General features: G+C 43.3%; 1 protein-coding gene across 13 annotated transcripts in view; it reads left to right on the top strand.

Annotated features, from left to right (window-relative positions):
- The window catches only part of DTNA (dystrobrevin alpha), a 294,993-nt gene that overhangs the window by 106,784 nt on the left and 170,973 nt on the right, over positions 1 to 17,236 (top strand). For 5 of the 13 annotated variants that reach the window (XM_088469569.1, XM_088469568.1, XM_088469567.1 and 2 more), the window contains exon 1: positions 6,636 to 6,814. The exons of 2 other annotated variants lie outside the window; for them this stretch is intronic. In XM_088469569.1, the coding sequence (XP_088325695.1) occupies positions 6,798 to 6,814 (17 nt within the window). In that variant the 5' untranslated portion in view covers positions 6,636 to 6,797. 6 more of the 13 variants (XM_088469562.1, XM_088469564.1, XM_088469561.1 and 3 more) reach the window with 6 other exon arrangements.

Genomic DNA, 17,236 nt, shown 5'->3' with positions numbered 1-17,236 from the left:
TCCGAATTGTAATGAGTCAAACTGACTCATACAGTACAGTGGTGCAGTGGCGGGGGTCATACCCCTGTTTTCCCCTTTTTTTTTTTTTATCCCCCCCGTTCCTTTCTTTCTCTCTTCCCCCCCTGCCAGGGATGGTGGGGGGATGGTGTATGTAATTTCTGTTGCCGGCCCTGGCCTTGAGGACCAATGTTGGTAGACACTGGTCTAGGTACTAGGGATGACTAGTTCTCTAACTCCAAAGTTAGACCCTAGGACCTCGAGCCATAGCAGATAATTAGTGCATATTTTACCTGGTATTGAGGACTGGGGATAAGTCGTTCTGCCCCCTTTAAATAAACTGAATGGAGCTAAAATCAGTTTCTGTAGCTGCTCTTCTTTCTGCTGAACCACAAGCTATCTGCAATTTATTGCTGAGGAGGGTATTAGTATTTGAACTCGGAAAGCTCTGTGTATCTGAAGTCTGTACTGTACAGTGTATGTGTTTATATCAACACAGATGACTGTTCCCAGCCAGAACCAAAGTTTCAGCTTCATCCAAAAATAAAAATCTGTTTATCACGACTTGTCATCTGTTATAGTGAAATGTAAAATCAGACTAATATTTACAGCCAATTAACATTGGTCTGACAAATCCCTCAGATGTATTACATTTGCCCAAGAGAACATTACACCTCAACATTTATATCAAGAGGCTGTGAGGGGCTTGTACGCAAACCCGATGGTTTACGTACAAATGCCATCTAATAGATCTGTGCAGAAACCGCACTTTACATGTGCAGATCCAAGGCTGCGATGCCGCTCACAGTGCCCCAAACGCTGTAGCATGGTTGTCATGCTGGTGGCATTTGGGGTCGGCAAGTTCTGTGCTGTAGGCCATGAACCCTTTTAGTTGCCCTTCTTTGTACCGTCTCTATCCTTCTGCTTAACCTGCCTTTACCCTCTGCCAGACCAGCATCTTGTAGAGCACAATCGGATATGGCCTATTACATCTGAAATGTCACCATTTGGCCATTTAAATTGCATTGTGCATCAACACCTTAACTCACCCCCAATGTCATCTCATCTTTCAAGATAAATGATTTGACCAACCAGATCCTGAGATTGAACTGAAACAAAAAAAGAAACAACCCTAATTTTAAGATTATGGTCATAACACTGCCAGCACTGTGTGTGAGAATAAAAAGGCACTTCCTAGTGCAATGACCAATTTTTAATACCGTATATACTCGAGTATAAATCGACCCGAATATAAGCCGAGGTACCTACTTTTACCCCAAAAAACTGGGAAAACTTACTGACTCGAGTATAAGCCTAGTGTGGGAAATGGCAGCAGCTGGTTGTGCCCCCAGTAGTAATCCCTCCTTGTAGTGCCCCCAGTGGTAATCCCCCCTTTCAGTGCCTCCAGTAGTAATCCCCCCCCTTTTAGTACCCCCAGTAGTAATCCCCCCTTTTAGTGCCCCCTGTAGTAATCCCCCACTGGTAGTGCCCCCTGTAGTAATCCTCCCCTGGTAGTTCCCCCAGTGGTAATCCCCCCTTTTAGTGCCCCCTGTAGTAATCCCCCCTTTTAGTGCCCCCTGTAGTAATCCCCCCCCTGTAGTAATCCCCCCCTGGTAGTGCCCCCTGTAGTAATCCCCCCCTTGTAGTTCCCCCAGTGGTAATCCCCCCTTTTAGTGCCCCCTGTAGTAATCACCCCCTGATAATGCCCCTTGGTAGTGCCCCCTGTAGTAATCGCCCCCTGGTAGTGCCCCCTGATAATGCCCCCTGGTAGTGCCCCCTGTAGTCATCGCCCCCTGGTAGTGCCCCCTGTAGTCCCCCCCCCTCCCCAGTAGAGAGAGACGTGAAAAGAATAAAAAAAAATAAACACTTACCTTAAACTCCCGCTCCTGGTCCCGCCGCTGTCCGCTCCTCCGGACGCTTTGCATGGGAGAGACGTCATGACGACGTGTCTCCCATCACCCACTGCGGGAGCCGGAAGATGGCTCCCGTAGTGGGAGCAGCAGCAGCCACTGAGAGTCTGACAGACTCTCAGCGGCTGCTGATTACACCAAACACGCAGCTGCCGGCTCCGGCGGCTGTCTGTTTGGCAGTGTGTAGCGCTGACCGAACTCCGTCCGGTCAGCGCTACACTTGACTTGAGTATAAGCCGAGGGGGTACTTTTTCAGCACATTTTTTGTGCTGAAAAACTCGGCTTATACTCGAGTATATACGGTAATTAATAAAATGCTATATATGTGGCAGTGATCGCAAATATGCTATAGCACTTTTTTTACCTGATATTGAGGACCGGGGACTCGCTCTTAAAAAAGGGGCGGGTCCCTAGGGGAGCACTGTGCTGTGGCCGATTCCTGTAATCTCTGGCCGCAGCACAGCACTTCCCCGGAGACTCTGCCCAGCTGCCCGACAGCGCTGTCATTCAGATAGACACCGGTTGCGAACCACAAACATACGGTTAAGCCACCAGCCACGCCACGGCGTCCCTGCTTTTGGTGGTTTTAATGCTACATGATAATAGCAAATACATTTATACATTTCTAAATTTTAAAACCCACCTGGAGGCACCCAAGCATCCTCCAATATAGCACTACAAGGACCAGCATACCATCTAGCTACTGATCCCATACCTGCCTATCAGAACATTAACACACAAAATGGTGGTTGTCCAATATAAAAATATATATAATATCTAATATATTAGTAGACAGGTAGGGTAGGCGGCACTCAGACAATATAATAGTTAGTAATAACACAGGAGACTCGGCTGGTCAATGTTTCAATTTATATTCAAGAATTTTCATCAGGACAAAGAATACAAAAAACACTTACCTAGTAATACCCTTACACTAGGACACCCAAACGTGCGGCACCCGTCCATCTCACTGCCAGACTTCCGCCAGCACCGTCCCTGAGCCCCGTCGCGGCCGCGTGACGTCAGGGTCAGGAGACATGTTGCTAGGTGACCAGTGAAGACAAACATAAACCATCACCAAGCACATTGGTTACAAGCAGTTATTACAGTCTATAAGCATACTCAAAGCAAGACAGGCATGTAATCATAACTTAATCAAGTGGCTTACATGGTACCAAACATGGCTTGCAAGGTACAAAAAACATTTATATAATATAAAGATCATGTCTAATCCATAGCTACATACTCTAGGAAGATAACCTAGAATAAAAACCAAGAGAACCATATGTAAGATACCACGGCTAACAAAGATCAGAGAATAGCAAAAATATAAATAGTCAAAGGGTCATATAGAGTAATCCTAGAAAACGGCTAAAGGTACATAGTTCATTAAATCCTTTGGGGTTCACAGTGTCGATCATATATCCATCGGGCCTCTTTCTGAAGTAGCAGCCGCGAGCTATCCCCACCACGGTGGCTCTCAGGGACCATATCAATAATCTTATATCTTAGGGAGGAGAGACTGTCTCGCATCTGTAAAATGTTTGGCCACCGGCTGATCAGTGGGCTTACCATCTAGGGCCACAGGAAAAGTGCACACACCCGTCAAATTTAAAAAAATTACATGGCAATATTCATTGGTTAATAATACACCTGACTATGGGCCTGATTCAGTAAGGATCGCTATAGCGATTGCACTATGGGCCTGATTCAGTAAGGATCGCTATAGCGATTGCAAAAGCGATTACGCTCGCAATCCCATGAGAAGATTTGGTAATGATTGCAATCGCAATGCCATTCACAGCCTAACATAAGGACACCCACAATACCTTACACACATCCGTAATACTTAGCAAGGCTGCAAAACCATCGGTAACATCTAGTACAATCGTGGCTCACGTTTACTTGCACAAGGTCTGACCTTACTCAGGAATTGCTAACCTCATTGCACAAAGTTAATGCCCAAGCTGCATATGGCATCGCAATGGCTAATTTATGCACGCCCCTGTAATGGTGTTCAAACACACTGGCACTTTACCCAACCACTCCCCCATCACCACCACCAAACGGTACTTCCTGTCAATCACTCTGTGATGGGCCTGCGTAGTCACTTCGATCGCAGACCCGATCGCAGTGGAGTCTTCGCATACATGCACTGCGATGCAAGCGCAGAACGCAACAATCATCTGTTTGCGTGCGAATCGCAGTTGCACTCGGTAATGAATCAGGCCCTATATTCTTACAAAATCCCTGACTTTGTGCAAGTGTACCTAGAAGAATGGATGCTGTTTTGAAGGCAAAGGGTGGTCACACCAAATATTGATTTCATTTAGATTTCTCTTCTGTTCATTCACTTCACATTTTGTTAATTGATAAAAAATAAACTATTAACAATTAAATTTTTGAACGCATTCTTACTCTGCAGCAATTTTTCCAAACCTGCCTAAATCTTTTGCACAGTACTGTATATGTATGTATGTATGTGTGTGTGTGTGTGTGTGTGTAATATAAATAAATACACACACACACACACACACACACACACACAAGTTTAAAGCCGACACTCCACAGATATCAAAGACGAATTGCCCAGGTGTCCTCAGAAAGTGCACAAGATACCTAAACATAATACATGGAGAAAACTGCGGCACTAACAGATCCTTTAAAGCAGAGTCCAGGCAAAGTGGTGTCATCATTCAACGTTTCAGGGCACAAACCCTTTTTTATCAATAACAAATGAACACCGTGCATGTCACCACGTTACACATACACCAGTACATCCCTGCCCTAGATGTCACTGCCTGCGTGTCAGGCATTGGGCACGCAGACAGTGACCGTTACATCCAGGGCAGGGATGTACTGGCGGGCGTGTAATGTGATGACCTCACATGCCTGGCAGCCTGCGGGAGGACATGATCAGCTTGTTTGTAATGCCTTTGGGTATATAGGTATGTACATGTACTGTTTTCATTGTTCTTGATAATCGGGTTTGCGTTCTGAAACGTTGAACGATGAAACTGGTTTGTCTGGACTTTGCTTTATAGGAGGGCGCTAAGAGGAAACTGTTGAACAGTTAGTTCAGTAGGAGGAAGTTAGACATACTCCTAGGGCAGTGGTTCCCTAACTGGGTGCCTCAAAACTAGGGATGTGCAGGCTCGGATAGGTTCGAGTTTGCACGTGGAGTTCGGATTTTTCCCTCCAAAAAAACGGAACTCAGAAAGAGGCAAAACGTCATCTTACATGGACGAACATCATCATTCCTGGACAAAAGTCCAGGAATGATGATGTTCGTCCATGTAAGATGACGTTTTGCCTCTTTCTGAGTTCCGTTTTTTTGGAGGGAAAAATCCGAACTCCACGTGCAAACTCGAACCTATCCGAGCCTGCACATCCCTACTCAAAACACACTTGCAAGGGTGCCCCGGTTTGGTGGACCAGTACCAAATAAATGATTTTTAGTCAGTGCTAATGACTATCAATCAAAAAATATGTGGACAAAAAGAAGTGCAGTCCTGTCAACCTCCACATAACTGAATCTAATGGTGACATACTGTACAGTATAAGCACAGTTTATTTAATTACATTTTTTCTGAGTTTCTCAATAAGATACCTTTGGCCCAGGGGTGCCATGGAAAAAATGCTGATTTAAAAAAGTTAAGCAAGCCTTTCATTCTGTTCACCCCTTGGGAGACTCCACATGGTTATCGGAGCCTCTTTCTATAGGAAGGACTATTGTCTTTATAAGAAGCATTATTGATGTAAACCTTTTGTAGGACTTGATGTTTGTCCTTCATCCTCATGAATGTTTGAGGTCATATGTTTACAATCTTTGTATTTATTTCACCCCTGATGAAGTCTCTAATGGTGCGTACACACGTAGCGATATAAATGAGCGATTTGAACGATAGCGATATAGTTTAAATCGTTTATTTTTAGGTCCCTACAAACTCACCGACGACCAGCGATGCGGGACCACGTATGGGCGATAGTGATATCGTCCATCGGCCGTGCATACAGGGACTATGGTCATCTCTGCATTCCATTGAATTGGCTTGTTTTACTATTCAAGGACATTTAAACTTCAGGGCTTTTAAGTATAGTTGGGATTTAAAAGTTATCCACCAGCCATTCAAAGTAAGATGGATTTATAAATACCTATTTGGGTTCTCCCTTGTTCCTTATTCTTTCTACATGTTTTGCTTGCTGATAGAGAACCAACAAGAGGAGCAGCCACTACAGTGAAAGATTGTTGAACGTTATAAGTATATATTGGACAGCATGTTTACTTGGTCATGTGTTAGACTCCTGCTTTTATGGGAGACTATATAGCAAATGAATCAGGATAACAAAAGCCCTCCGCAGGGTCACTAGCATTCCTTATTGCCATTAGAAGTTTATAGCATTGCAGAGAGCAGTGCCCGGCCATGCCTGGTAACCATGGGCGGAGTATAGTGGAGACTCCTGCGCCCTCACATATACATAGACACTCGCCCAGGTCTCCCTCTGACAATCAGGGTACTTCCCCTTTTATCTGGGTGAGAGGCTGGAGAGAGACAGCTGATCATTCTGTTAGATATGCTGCGGAGAGACAGGGTGTAGTGGGGGAGGGAGTGCAGGAGAATGTGCAGGGCAGTAATGTGATTGGAGGGCTCTCTGCTCACAGCTACACTGGTATGTGAAACCGAATCACTAGCAAGTTAAAGATAGAGTACACCAGAATATGTGATCATCCTAAACAGAATCTCAGTCCAAACCCAGTGTACTGCTGCCTCTGTGTCATCGATCACATTGGGGTTATTTTTGTTTTGTTTTTTTGCCTGGAGACATTTGATTAAGATTGATGCTGCATTTATCTGTATGTGAGCTATACTGATTGCTTCGCTGTAAGTCATGGTACAAACTATAGGGTAAGTTATTTATTCTACCTTGTAGTACACATATGGTCTGCCCCTTTGGCATTTGATAGACTTTTCTTCATGGAGAGAAAGTGACATCTGGTACCCGGTTTAAAAATGTTACTGCCAAGTGTGTCCTCATCTGGAGCAGGTGGAGAACCCTTTGTATGAAGAGGTATATTCTGTATGCTGTAATCTTTTATGATTCATTGTGGTATTCATGAACAATGTATTCAGATTACGTTACTTTTATTATGTTGCATACTAGATGTGTGTATGGACATTAAGTTATTGCTCACACAAAATATCAGGGTTGTAGGTGCACACGGAGCATTGTACATTTTTACTATATAATACTAACTGGCATTTCTCACTCTTATATTTTTGACACTTTTTTTATTAAGATTCTCAAGTATGTTTGAGTTTTGTGTTTGTAATTGTTTTAAGTTGAAGAATAGAAACCTCAATGTATGCCTTCTTACGCACAAACAATGTGGATCTGAAGTTCTGTGTTACAGTAAAAAGCAAACGTTTTATTTGCGATTCCTCTACATACTGGAAAACAGTTGTATGTATTTGTCTTACTCCAATACTACAATTTACATAATGTGATATGCAGTCCCTTAGTATGGGTGCTATTGTCAGCTTTGTGAAATATAGGGTGGACAATATTCCAATATGATATAATCTATAAATTCCTTTATTTTGTTTAGTGTTCGGTAGAAATATGTATTACCAGAAATAACAGTAGCCCAGTGTTACATAAGTAATGGTCTCTAGTACTGGGGACCTGCATATTTGTAGAGCAAAGAATACTCCCTTTAGTGCTTTATGCCAGAGAACTTATTGAGGGCTGTCCGGGATTTCCACCTGTCGGAGATTCACACTGCCAATCAGGTTTTGTAATGTCCTGTCGGACTTCAGTAATACTGTGCGCATTTCAGTGAATTCAAGGGATATAATTGTTTACAATGGAATGAGAATAAACGAAGGGATTAACAAAAAATGGGGACAGGGAATACTGCATGCCGATGGTGCATTAGTCATCCCAAATGAGATCATCTTATCTTGTAACATTTAAATCTAATTAAAATGTAGAAATAAAGCTAAGCAAGCGGTTTCTGAGAACTATGTGCGATTGTCTGAATAAATCAATTTGAGATAAGTGAAGCGCAATCTGTAATTGAATAGAAGCATAATGGGAGGCTTAGTGCATTTTGCACTATCCTTGGTGCTCTTTCTTAGTATTTAAAAGTTAGTGCAAAAGCTGGCAAGCCTAGTGCCACATAGGGGCATATTCAATTAGGTGCGAAAAGGCCGTTTCTGCGGAAAAGTTTCGCTGGTGACCTTATTTCGCCAGGCGAAAACTTATCCCTGTATTCAATTCCAAAGACTACTTGCCGGTGCGGAAAGTTAATGCATTGGAATAGGCGAAAAAGATTTGCCTATGAAAGGAGGCGAAAAAAAGTGCAGAATTGAGGTTTTGGGGTGCAAACTTGCAGGAACCACCCTGCTCCCTTGGGACAGGCCCTCAAAAGGTAAACTGTGTAAAAAAAAAAAAAAAAAAAAGGTTAAAAAATACCTTAGAACACCCCAAAAAATAACTTTGAAAAAGGGGACAAAAAGTACAAAGTTGGGAGACACACTTAAAAACTAGCGAAATAAACCCCAAGTATGCCCCAGGTGTTTTTAAAATTACAGGTGGTTGCGGCCGGTGGATCTTTTATGTTTTTTAAAACTTCACTTCAGCAACTTTAAATTATGCTAGCACCCATTTTCATGTACCCCAAATTTGCTGGGACTACTTTTTTCTGCAAAAAAACCCTGCTAAATGCTATTCTTCACCACTTTTGCAAAGACGCCAATTAGCTATTGAGTACCCCAAATATCTTCAGCAGGCTTATTCGGAGGTATCTATAGTGATCCCCAATGTCAATGCATCTTTTGGGGGTGTCAGGCTGATTTCCCCAAATCTGCCAGGACTTTTCGCCTGTTCCGAATTCGCTGGGTCCTGTTTTCTCCGACTTGTATTTGAATCCGAGGATAAGCGAGGACGTGCGCAATGCTTTTTTTCGCATGGAAAACCAGCGATGACGGCGAAAAGTTCGGCATGCAAAAAGAACGGGACTTTTCGCACCTAATTGAATATGCCCCATAGTTTTTCCAGCACAATCTCTCCCTAGAATTCTGTTGGATCATCAACAGGGGGTATGTGATTGTGGGCGGGATGCATCAAGGCCAAAATGCGGTAAAAACTCAGAAAACTGCTGTTGTTGGAGGTTTGATCACATTCCCCATATGCACCAAGCTCCGGAAAGTGAAACTTTCCAGAGCTTGTACCCCATAGGCAACACCATCTATAGATGCATATGGGCTTCTTTCTGCAGACTTCCCAGAAAGGGATCTAATAAACTGACAGTGTCTCCCGCAGCTTATGCATGCGCAAAAGGACTCTCAGGTGATAAACCCAGAAGTCCACACACTGCAAGGACAGCTCTTATCATCAGGCCGGCACTGCCCCCCGAACCAGCCTGCTGCGGCTGCTCCTGGATTTGATGTATGTAAGGTCGGTAAGTATGCTTCACTGTCACCTCCTTATTTAAAGCAACACTCTTCTCCCATGTCTAAATCAACTAAAGGAAATGCGGGCTCCTAGTCCGGTTTGGCAAATAATCTGCCCTGTACGTGTCAGTAAAGAAAATGTAGCAGCGTTCATTTAATGATAATAAAGATGGACTAATTGCATAATGTAATATTTCCCCTTCTCTGTTAATGTTCAGAAGATAGCTTGATTTTGGACATATGATTGCCTCAGGAAGTCAGTCTCACACACTGATTAATAACCTCTGCATCAATAAACTTATTTATATTTAGAAATGCACTTGTCTAAGTGGATGTTTTTTAGGCTATACTAATGTACCTGATAATTCAGCCTATCAATTCTCTAGGACTTTGTGCCTCATAAACTGTTATCCAAATGCCTTAGTTATGTCGATGTATCAGTGTAAGCGGATAGGCTGTAATCTTTGGAATATAGGATCAGTCCACAAAATGGCTGCCTTCATTAAGGTAGGTTACAGGTGCACTGAGATGTTAGTGTAATCAGAGACACTTCTGCTTGTGTATACATGTCTATATCATGGCCATGCTTCATTTGATAACCACAAACAAACCATGCTACCTGCACCATATAGCTCTAAAACTCAAACAATCTCTAGCATGCCATTATGTTGAATCTGGGAGCCTATTTGATACATTTTTTGACCGTCTAGAATAGAAGAAGCACTAAATGTACAAGGGTGGTTCAATAATTAAGGTAACAAGACCTCTCACATGTGTAATGTTCTTTATTTCATTCTAATTTCCCGCCAGGCCAAAGCAGGTCGACCACTGCTTCCCTCATATCAGTCATACTGTCCCAACATTAGTTTTAAGACACAAACATGGTCTAACATTGAGGTGCATAGTGTGACCAGATTTCTGTGTCTAAAGGGCACATCAGCAGTTAAAATTCATTGCCAACTTGTCGAGATGTACAGTGATAACGTCATGTCACGTTTGGGTTTGGAGCACTGCCTTTGATAACTGCAGGACAGACGTTCAAGATTAGCAGCGATCCGGCCGGCTAAGCACGTCCACCACAGAAGACAATTTGTGCTGCATTGAAGGTAGCACAGACGCATTTGAATAAGTGATGTTGCTGATAAACTGAACATCTCAGTGGGTACTGTGTACAACATTGTTCATGACCAACTGGGATACAGGAAAAAGTGTGCACGCTGGGTACCGAAGCAACTCACAAAATTTCACAAAACCAATAGGATGGGATTGTCTATCGTGCACTTGACACTGTACCATGAGGAGGGAGAGCAGTTCCTGCAGCGTATTGTTACAGGCGATGAAATGTGGGTGCATCATGTGACACCGGAGATGAAGCAAGCATCCATGACATGGAAACTCGCATTGTCCCCACCTTCAAAGAGATTCAAAACAACTCCATCAGTGAAGATGGTCATGGCGACCGTGTTTTGGGACCACAAGGGCGTGATTCTTGTTGATTTGCTTACCAAGAGAGATTGTGTAAATGCTGTCCTCTATTGTGACACATTTTGTGTGTTGCAGAGGACAAATCATCAAAAACGACCTAGGTTGCTACGAACAGGTGTCGTATTGCTGCACGATAATGCCAGGCAACCCTTAGCCAACCGCACAAGTAAGTTGTTACGACGCTACCATTGGGAGGTACTGGACTATCCTCCCTACAGCCCTAACCTGGCACCGAGTGATTACCATTTCTTTGGACCATTGAAGAAGCACCTGGCGATTTGCAAACGACGGTGAAGTTCAGCAAGATGGCTGCAGGTGCTACACACTGATTTCTTCTATGCCGGGATAGATGACTTGGTGTACCACTGGAACAAATGCTTAGACAATATATGGGGACTATGTGGAAAAATAATCTGTACCAAGGCCATGCTATTGGTTAACTTGTATTTATGAGTTGAAAATACTTAAGCAATGAGAGGTCTTGTTACCTTATTTATTGAATCACCCTTGTATAAGGGCTCAAAAAGGCTTTCTTCAATAAAGGAATAGTTGGGAACCCATATTGTTTCATTAAGATTAGTGATGCTTAAAATGTATTGTAATGAGAATTAAGAAAAAATCTGTAGTTCAGTAGCAAGAAGTAGGAAGAAGTTATGTTTTATATAGTTTTGTCACATGGGGGGTATCAATCAAAGCTCGGAGACCCTGGTCAGCTGCTGCATAGTAAAAGCTGACCAGTGTTACAGTGCAGGAGCTGGGAGACCAGTAGACTGGAACCCCAGAGAACATTACCAGAGTACCGATCACCGGAGGGGGGGGGGGGGGGGGCTGTCACCAGGTCTGGGGGGTTGCGGTAGGCGGTGGTGCATGCGCAGACACATTCTCCCTATATTTATCGGAAAAATACAGGGAGAAGTGTGCGGACGGGATTTGCAGGGACAGAGCTTTATCGCTAGCTCTGTCCCTGCAAGGGATTTTTTTATACATTCCTGTGATATTTTCTAAAATCGCAAATTTTATCGGAAATATCACATTACAACCGCATTTTAAATGCGGATTGCAGTAATTAGGGCCCAAAGTACTAACCAATCAGCTTCTAACTTAAATTTTAAAGGCTTTATTTGAAAAATAACCGTTAAGAGATGATTGGTTTGGTGTTTTATCTCTCACAATTTTATTTCTCTCCAAGCTTTGAAAAATCCCCCCCCCCCCCCCCCCCCCCCTAGGTAATTACCAATAAATCCCAGACTTTAAACAGGTATTTCTGGTGTGTGCTCCCTCTTTCCCCATGAAAATAACATGTACATAAAATAATTTTAAAAGAAATACAAAGCATTAATGCGGTAGTATAGGAACAGTGCTTGCTTCGGATTACTGTATAATGTACAATGTACTGGTCACAGAAGCGATTTATTCAGCAGCCCGAACTTCTTAAATAAATACGTAAGCTCAGTCTATCCTAGTAAAATTCACCAGTGTACCGTATAAGCATGTTATACCAGTGCTGAACGGTTAGGAGCGATTAGGTAATTGTCTATATCAGTCGCTGTTACATACAGTGACAGCTGAAGCAGAACAATACGTTTTATTTATCTTTCACTGGTAACATTTTCTTTAAGCAAAATAGCGTGACACACAACTTTTAATGGCAGCTTGTCATTTCTCATTTCTTTAAAAGACATAGTTCCTGGCTGGCTGCGGGGATACAGGTCTAGTGTGTTCAGTGTACAGTGCAGTGTTCTAGAACTCCAAAGCATGTGTTCATACTTCATACATGCTTGGCAGATGTCTGAGCACAGCTCAAAGCTTTCCTATTAGTGATGGGTCAGATGTCCTTTCACTATGTTAATCCCTTTTCTGCCAATGCTGAGCAGGGCATTGTGGATCTGACTGGCATCAGAATCTACATTCCTAATTTCCGTGCCATCATTGGGTCTGGGGAACGCTCTTCGTACAAGTGAAACAATATGCAATAATAACAACAACTTTGTCAATTTTCACATAGTGGTCCTCCACTAGTGGAACGTATGCTAAAATCAGATGGCTCATTTTATGAAAAGTGGACCAAAGAAAAACTATAAGTAATAGGCCAGCCCTGATGGACATAATTCAATAATAAAATTTTTAAATGTGCTATGGTTAAAGGTATCCCCAAAAGATGTCATGAGCTATTGGGGCCAAGCTCGAAAAAGCAAAGCTTTTCAGAAACTAGCATAGGAGATATCTGATCTCTCCTGCATTTACATTTCCTTAAATTGCAGTGATACTTAACCACTTAACTGATAACATTTTCCCCAAAAACTGGTCAGAATTTTTTTTTTTTAATTTCATTTTGTTTAGACTGTCTTTTAAATATATATTTAAATATTTAATCTTGCACCCCTTGTGTCCATATGCCCCCATTATAACATAACTTCCCAAAACCCAGTGGAAAGAATAACTAGTACAACCATAGGTGAGCCCTGTTCCAGTATTTAACTGGACTTGATTCAGCCATTTACCACTTGGACCTAGTAGCTAGATCACCTGTGATCCATCTGGATGGAAGATAAACATTAATGCAGCAGGTCAGTAATGGTCATCTGTCAATCGCATATGAAAAGATGCCCAAGGATCTGATTGATTTGGGTAAGATAATTATCTGGGTTTGCTCTGATAATATAATGAATTATTATTATGCTTTATTTATATGGTGCCACAAAGGTTCTTCAGTGCCTTACACAGTACATAAATGAGCACACAAGAAAAACGTTATTAGCAGTACAAAACAATGCAGGACAAGGACATGGTTTATAGACAAAGCTGCATAACACAAGCAGCAGGGCGTCAGCAACTAAGTGTTAGGTGCCAATTGGGGAATTAGGAGTACATGATAGCATATGTAGGGGAAGGAGAAGCATGTGAGAGACAAGGGCCCTGCTCGTGAGAGCTTACATTCTAAAGGGGAGGGGCAGGCAGACAGGGGTGACAGAGATCTGGTAGTGAGGAAGGAGCATGGAGCAGTGAGTTAGGATATAAGATGACCTTATGTTATGTCAAACTTAAGTTCTTTGTTCATCTATCTCTATAACAAAAAATAGTTTTTATATATGTGTTCTTTACATGATAAATGTACAAAAAAAAGTTGTTGCACTTTAATTTTAGTCTGTTACATTTTAAAATCTAAATACATCCAGCTAAAAATGCATCCTAATAGTGAATACCTTGTCCCAGCTTCTGGGTGCTATGCCATGCTCCTGTGAGTGGATGTTTCTAACATGCTAGACCCACCCAAAGAGAAGTGCAGCCATGCCCAACATTCTGTGGCCATGTCACCTCCAGGGGGTGCCCCCAGGATGTTGCCGTACCCAGGCCCATGATTTCACTTGGTAGCCCTGGAGGTGACAGGAGGCAGTGGGCTTAGTGGTGGGGTAGCAAGGCCATGGAGGGAGGGAGGTGGTTGAGAGTGGAGGAACAGGAAAGGTGGGCGAGAGAAGCAGAGGGTTGGAAAGCAGACTGCGGATAGAAGAAATAGGGGACAGCAAGTGGAGGAGACTAGAGGGGGAGGTTAGGGGTGGAAAAAATAGGTAGAGTAAAGGATTATGTGGACACTGTATAAAAGGGGTAGTTGAAGTAGAGGTGTTCATGCTGTGGACGAGGTAATGGTATACAATCGGGAAACTTAATACCGGCAGCCGGCTTCCCGACTGTCATATCCCGGCGAGGGTGAAATACCGGGCGTCTAGATGTAGACGCCTGACATTTCCCCGATGATGGGAGACCGGCGCCCGGCATCCGGCATCCTGATCAAAGGGATGCCGGGCGCCGCGAGCGGACTGCTGCCGGGAGGGAGGGTTAGATTTAGGGCATCCGGGGGGGGACTTAAAGTTAGGCACTCCCCCGGGAGGGTTAGGCTAGGGGGAGGGAGGGATAGGGTTAGGCACCCCCCGGGGGACTTAGGTTTAGGCAGCGTGGAAGGGGGGGGTTAGGGTTAGGCACTTAGAGGGTGGACTAGGGTTAGGCACTTTGGGGGGAGGTTAGGGTTAGGCACCCCTAAGGAGGGTTACGGTTAGGGGCTTAGGTTAGTTTATACTTACCTAGGGACGATCGGGATTTCCAGCGCTGTCGGGCTTCCGCTGCCGGGCTCTGCTCATCTGTCGGCCAGGCGCTACCGGGAATCGAAACGGCCGGCGGTATTTTATACCGGTTCCGAGGTAATAAGCAAGATGAAAACTTGAGTGGAGGCTATGTGATATGGAGACAGTGTGCATAAATGTTAAAAAATACAGGTAAAAGAAAAGTGCTGCTGAAATTACATTGTACAGAACCGATCCAGTCTGAGGTGTTTTGAACCATAGTAGCAATCAATAAGAGCAGCACGCAGATTGGGAAGTACTTGTAATGTTCAAGCCTGGACTGCAGTAAGGCGTTTCCTGGATATACATACAGCAGGAGTTGGTGGTGGTGAATCCATTAATTCACATACGTATGATGTCCTTCAGAAGGAGTTCTGACTTTCAGGATGTTCTCCTTCAGTTTTTCTCCGGCGTAACTCCATCAAGTTATCAAATTGTAATTACACTTATAATCTAAAGGCCCCATACATCAGCAATCGATTGTGGCAATTCTGCAATTTGCAGATGATTGTATAAAAAAATCTGCAATGTTTGGGCTTCACAGATCGCAACCAAAAAGTGATTGGAATTGTTAAATCGGAGTGTCCAACATGTTGGATTTCACAGATCAATTGCAGGCTGTAGATTGCTAGTGTATGGAGATGATCAGCAGATTTGCAGACCGTTACTAGTAAAATGATGGGCCTTTCAATATTGGCAGATCTGTGTTTGCGGAAAATGATCTGCAAATCACTGAAAAAGATCTGTAATGTATGGGTGCAGATTGCTAGATTGGGAAATCCTAAAATCAGGCAACAAATCTTCAAATTGTTCAATTGTGGCTTTTAGATTGCTGATGTATGATTACAGTTGCTGATTACACTTTAAATCTACACTTTGAATCTAACACTGACTATAGCAGCCTACGTCTAGGCCAGTGTTGGCTAACCTTGACACTCCAGCTGTTGTGGAACTATATATCCCAGCATGCCCTGCCACAGTTTTAGCATGCCCTAATAGCAAAACTGTAGCAGTGCATGCTGGGTTATGTAGTTCCATAACAGCTGGAGTGTCAAGGTTAGCCAACACTGGTCTAGGCAGCCGTCCTGGACACTAATAAGTATATCTACAAACGTGTCTGTGTACTCACTGATTGGGACCTCTCCCCCAGTACTCAACACACACTAGATTGTGATGCAATAAAGTCTAAGATAAACAAATGGTGAGAGGGGAGTAGACCATCACAGATTCACAATAAATTCCTATCTTCATTTATAGTAATGGCTGCTAATATAAAAATAGATGCAAATTACCTAAAAAAAATGCAAAGCTGTCCTACTGCAATTAAGGTAGCAGCATCTGATGGGAACAGTAGTTGCAAATTACCTGTATTTGAGAGAAATAAAGAAGTCACATCCGTCTTTGCACGATGTGCATATGGCTAATAAGACCACCGGCGTAACTCCGTCAGTTATCAAATTGTAATTACACTTATAATCTAACACTTTGAATCTAACACGGACTATAGCAGCCCACGTCTATGCAGCCTACCTGATCACATTATGAGGGACCTCCCTCCTTTTCGCGCCACACATGTAGACACATTGCCATGTGTGTGATCTATTTTAGTATGGAGACATGATTTGCAGTAGTCACAAGACTACAGCAGATAACCTGTTCACTAAAGCTGGTCATACACTGCACGATTATCATTTCAACTTGCCAGGGGTAGGCAACTTGTGGCACTTCAGCTACTGTGATACTACATGCCCTACAACAGTTTGCTATTAGAGCCTGCTAAAACTATGGCAAGGCATGCTGGGATGTGTAGTTCCACAGCAACTGGAGTGCAACGGGTTGCCTACCCCTGGGATAGATGATGAAACATGCCCATGTTAAAGCATATGGAAGCCGTTCTGGCCACTCTAAGCCAAACTATTTTCACTAGCTCTTGTGGCTCTCCAAGTGGCAACGTGCCCTGACAGTCAACTTTGGCAACCGGGTCATGCCAGAATTTGTATTTCACAAAGGAAAAGTGTATATCCTTCTATTTTTTTTTTTATTTATACAATTTTTACAACATTAACTTTCACCCACCACAGGTGCTGGGAGAGCTTTAGCGCTATTGGCATCAGGGAAGGATATAACCAGGAGGTGGGGGTAGGGTGGGGGCTCGACCTCCTTCGGGAAGTCAGACTTGTTGCCAATTACCTTGTTGTTGTTTGAAAACCTTGATGGGGGACCCCCACACTGCGGGTCTCTTCTCTATGGTTTTACCAGCCCAGACTGGAAA

Source organism: Taudactylus pleione, unplaced genomic scaffold, assembly GCF_031769625.1.
Source record: "Taudactylus pleione unplaced genomic scaffold, aTauple2 ptg000093l, whole genome shotgun sequence".
Taxonomy (NCBI): Eukaryota; Metazoa; Chordata; class Amphibia; order Anura; family Myobatrachidae; genus Taudactylus; species Taudactylus pleione.
The sequence above is the reverse complement of the archived record's forward strand: the minus strand, read 5'-3'. Positions and strand labels throughout refer to the sequence as shown.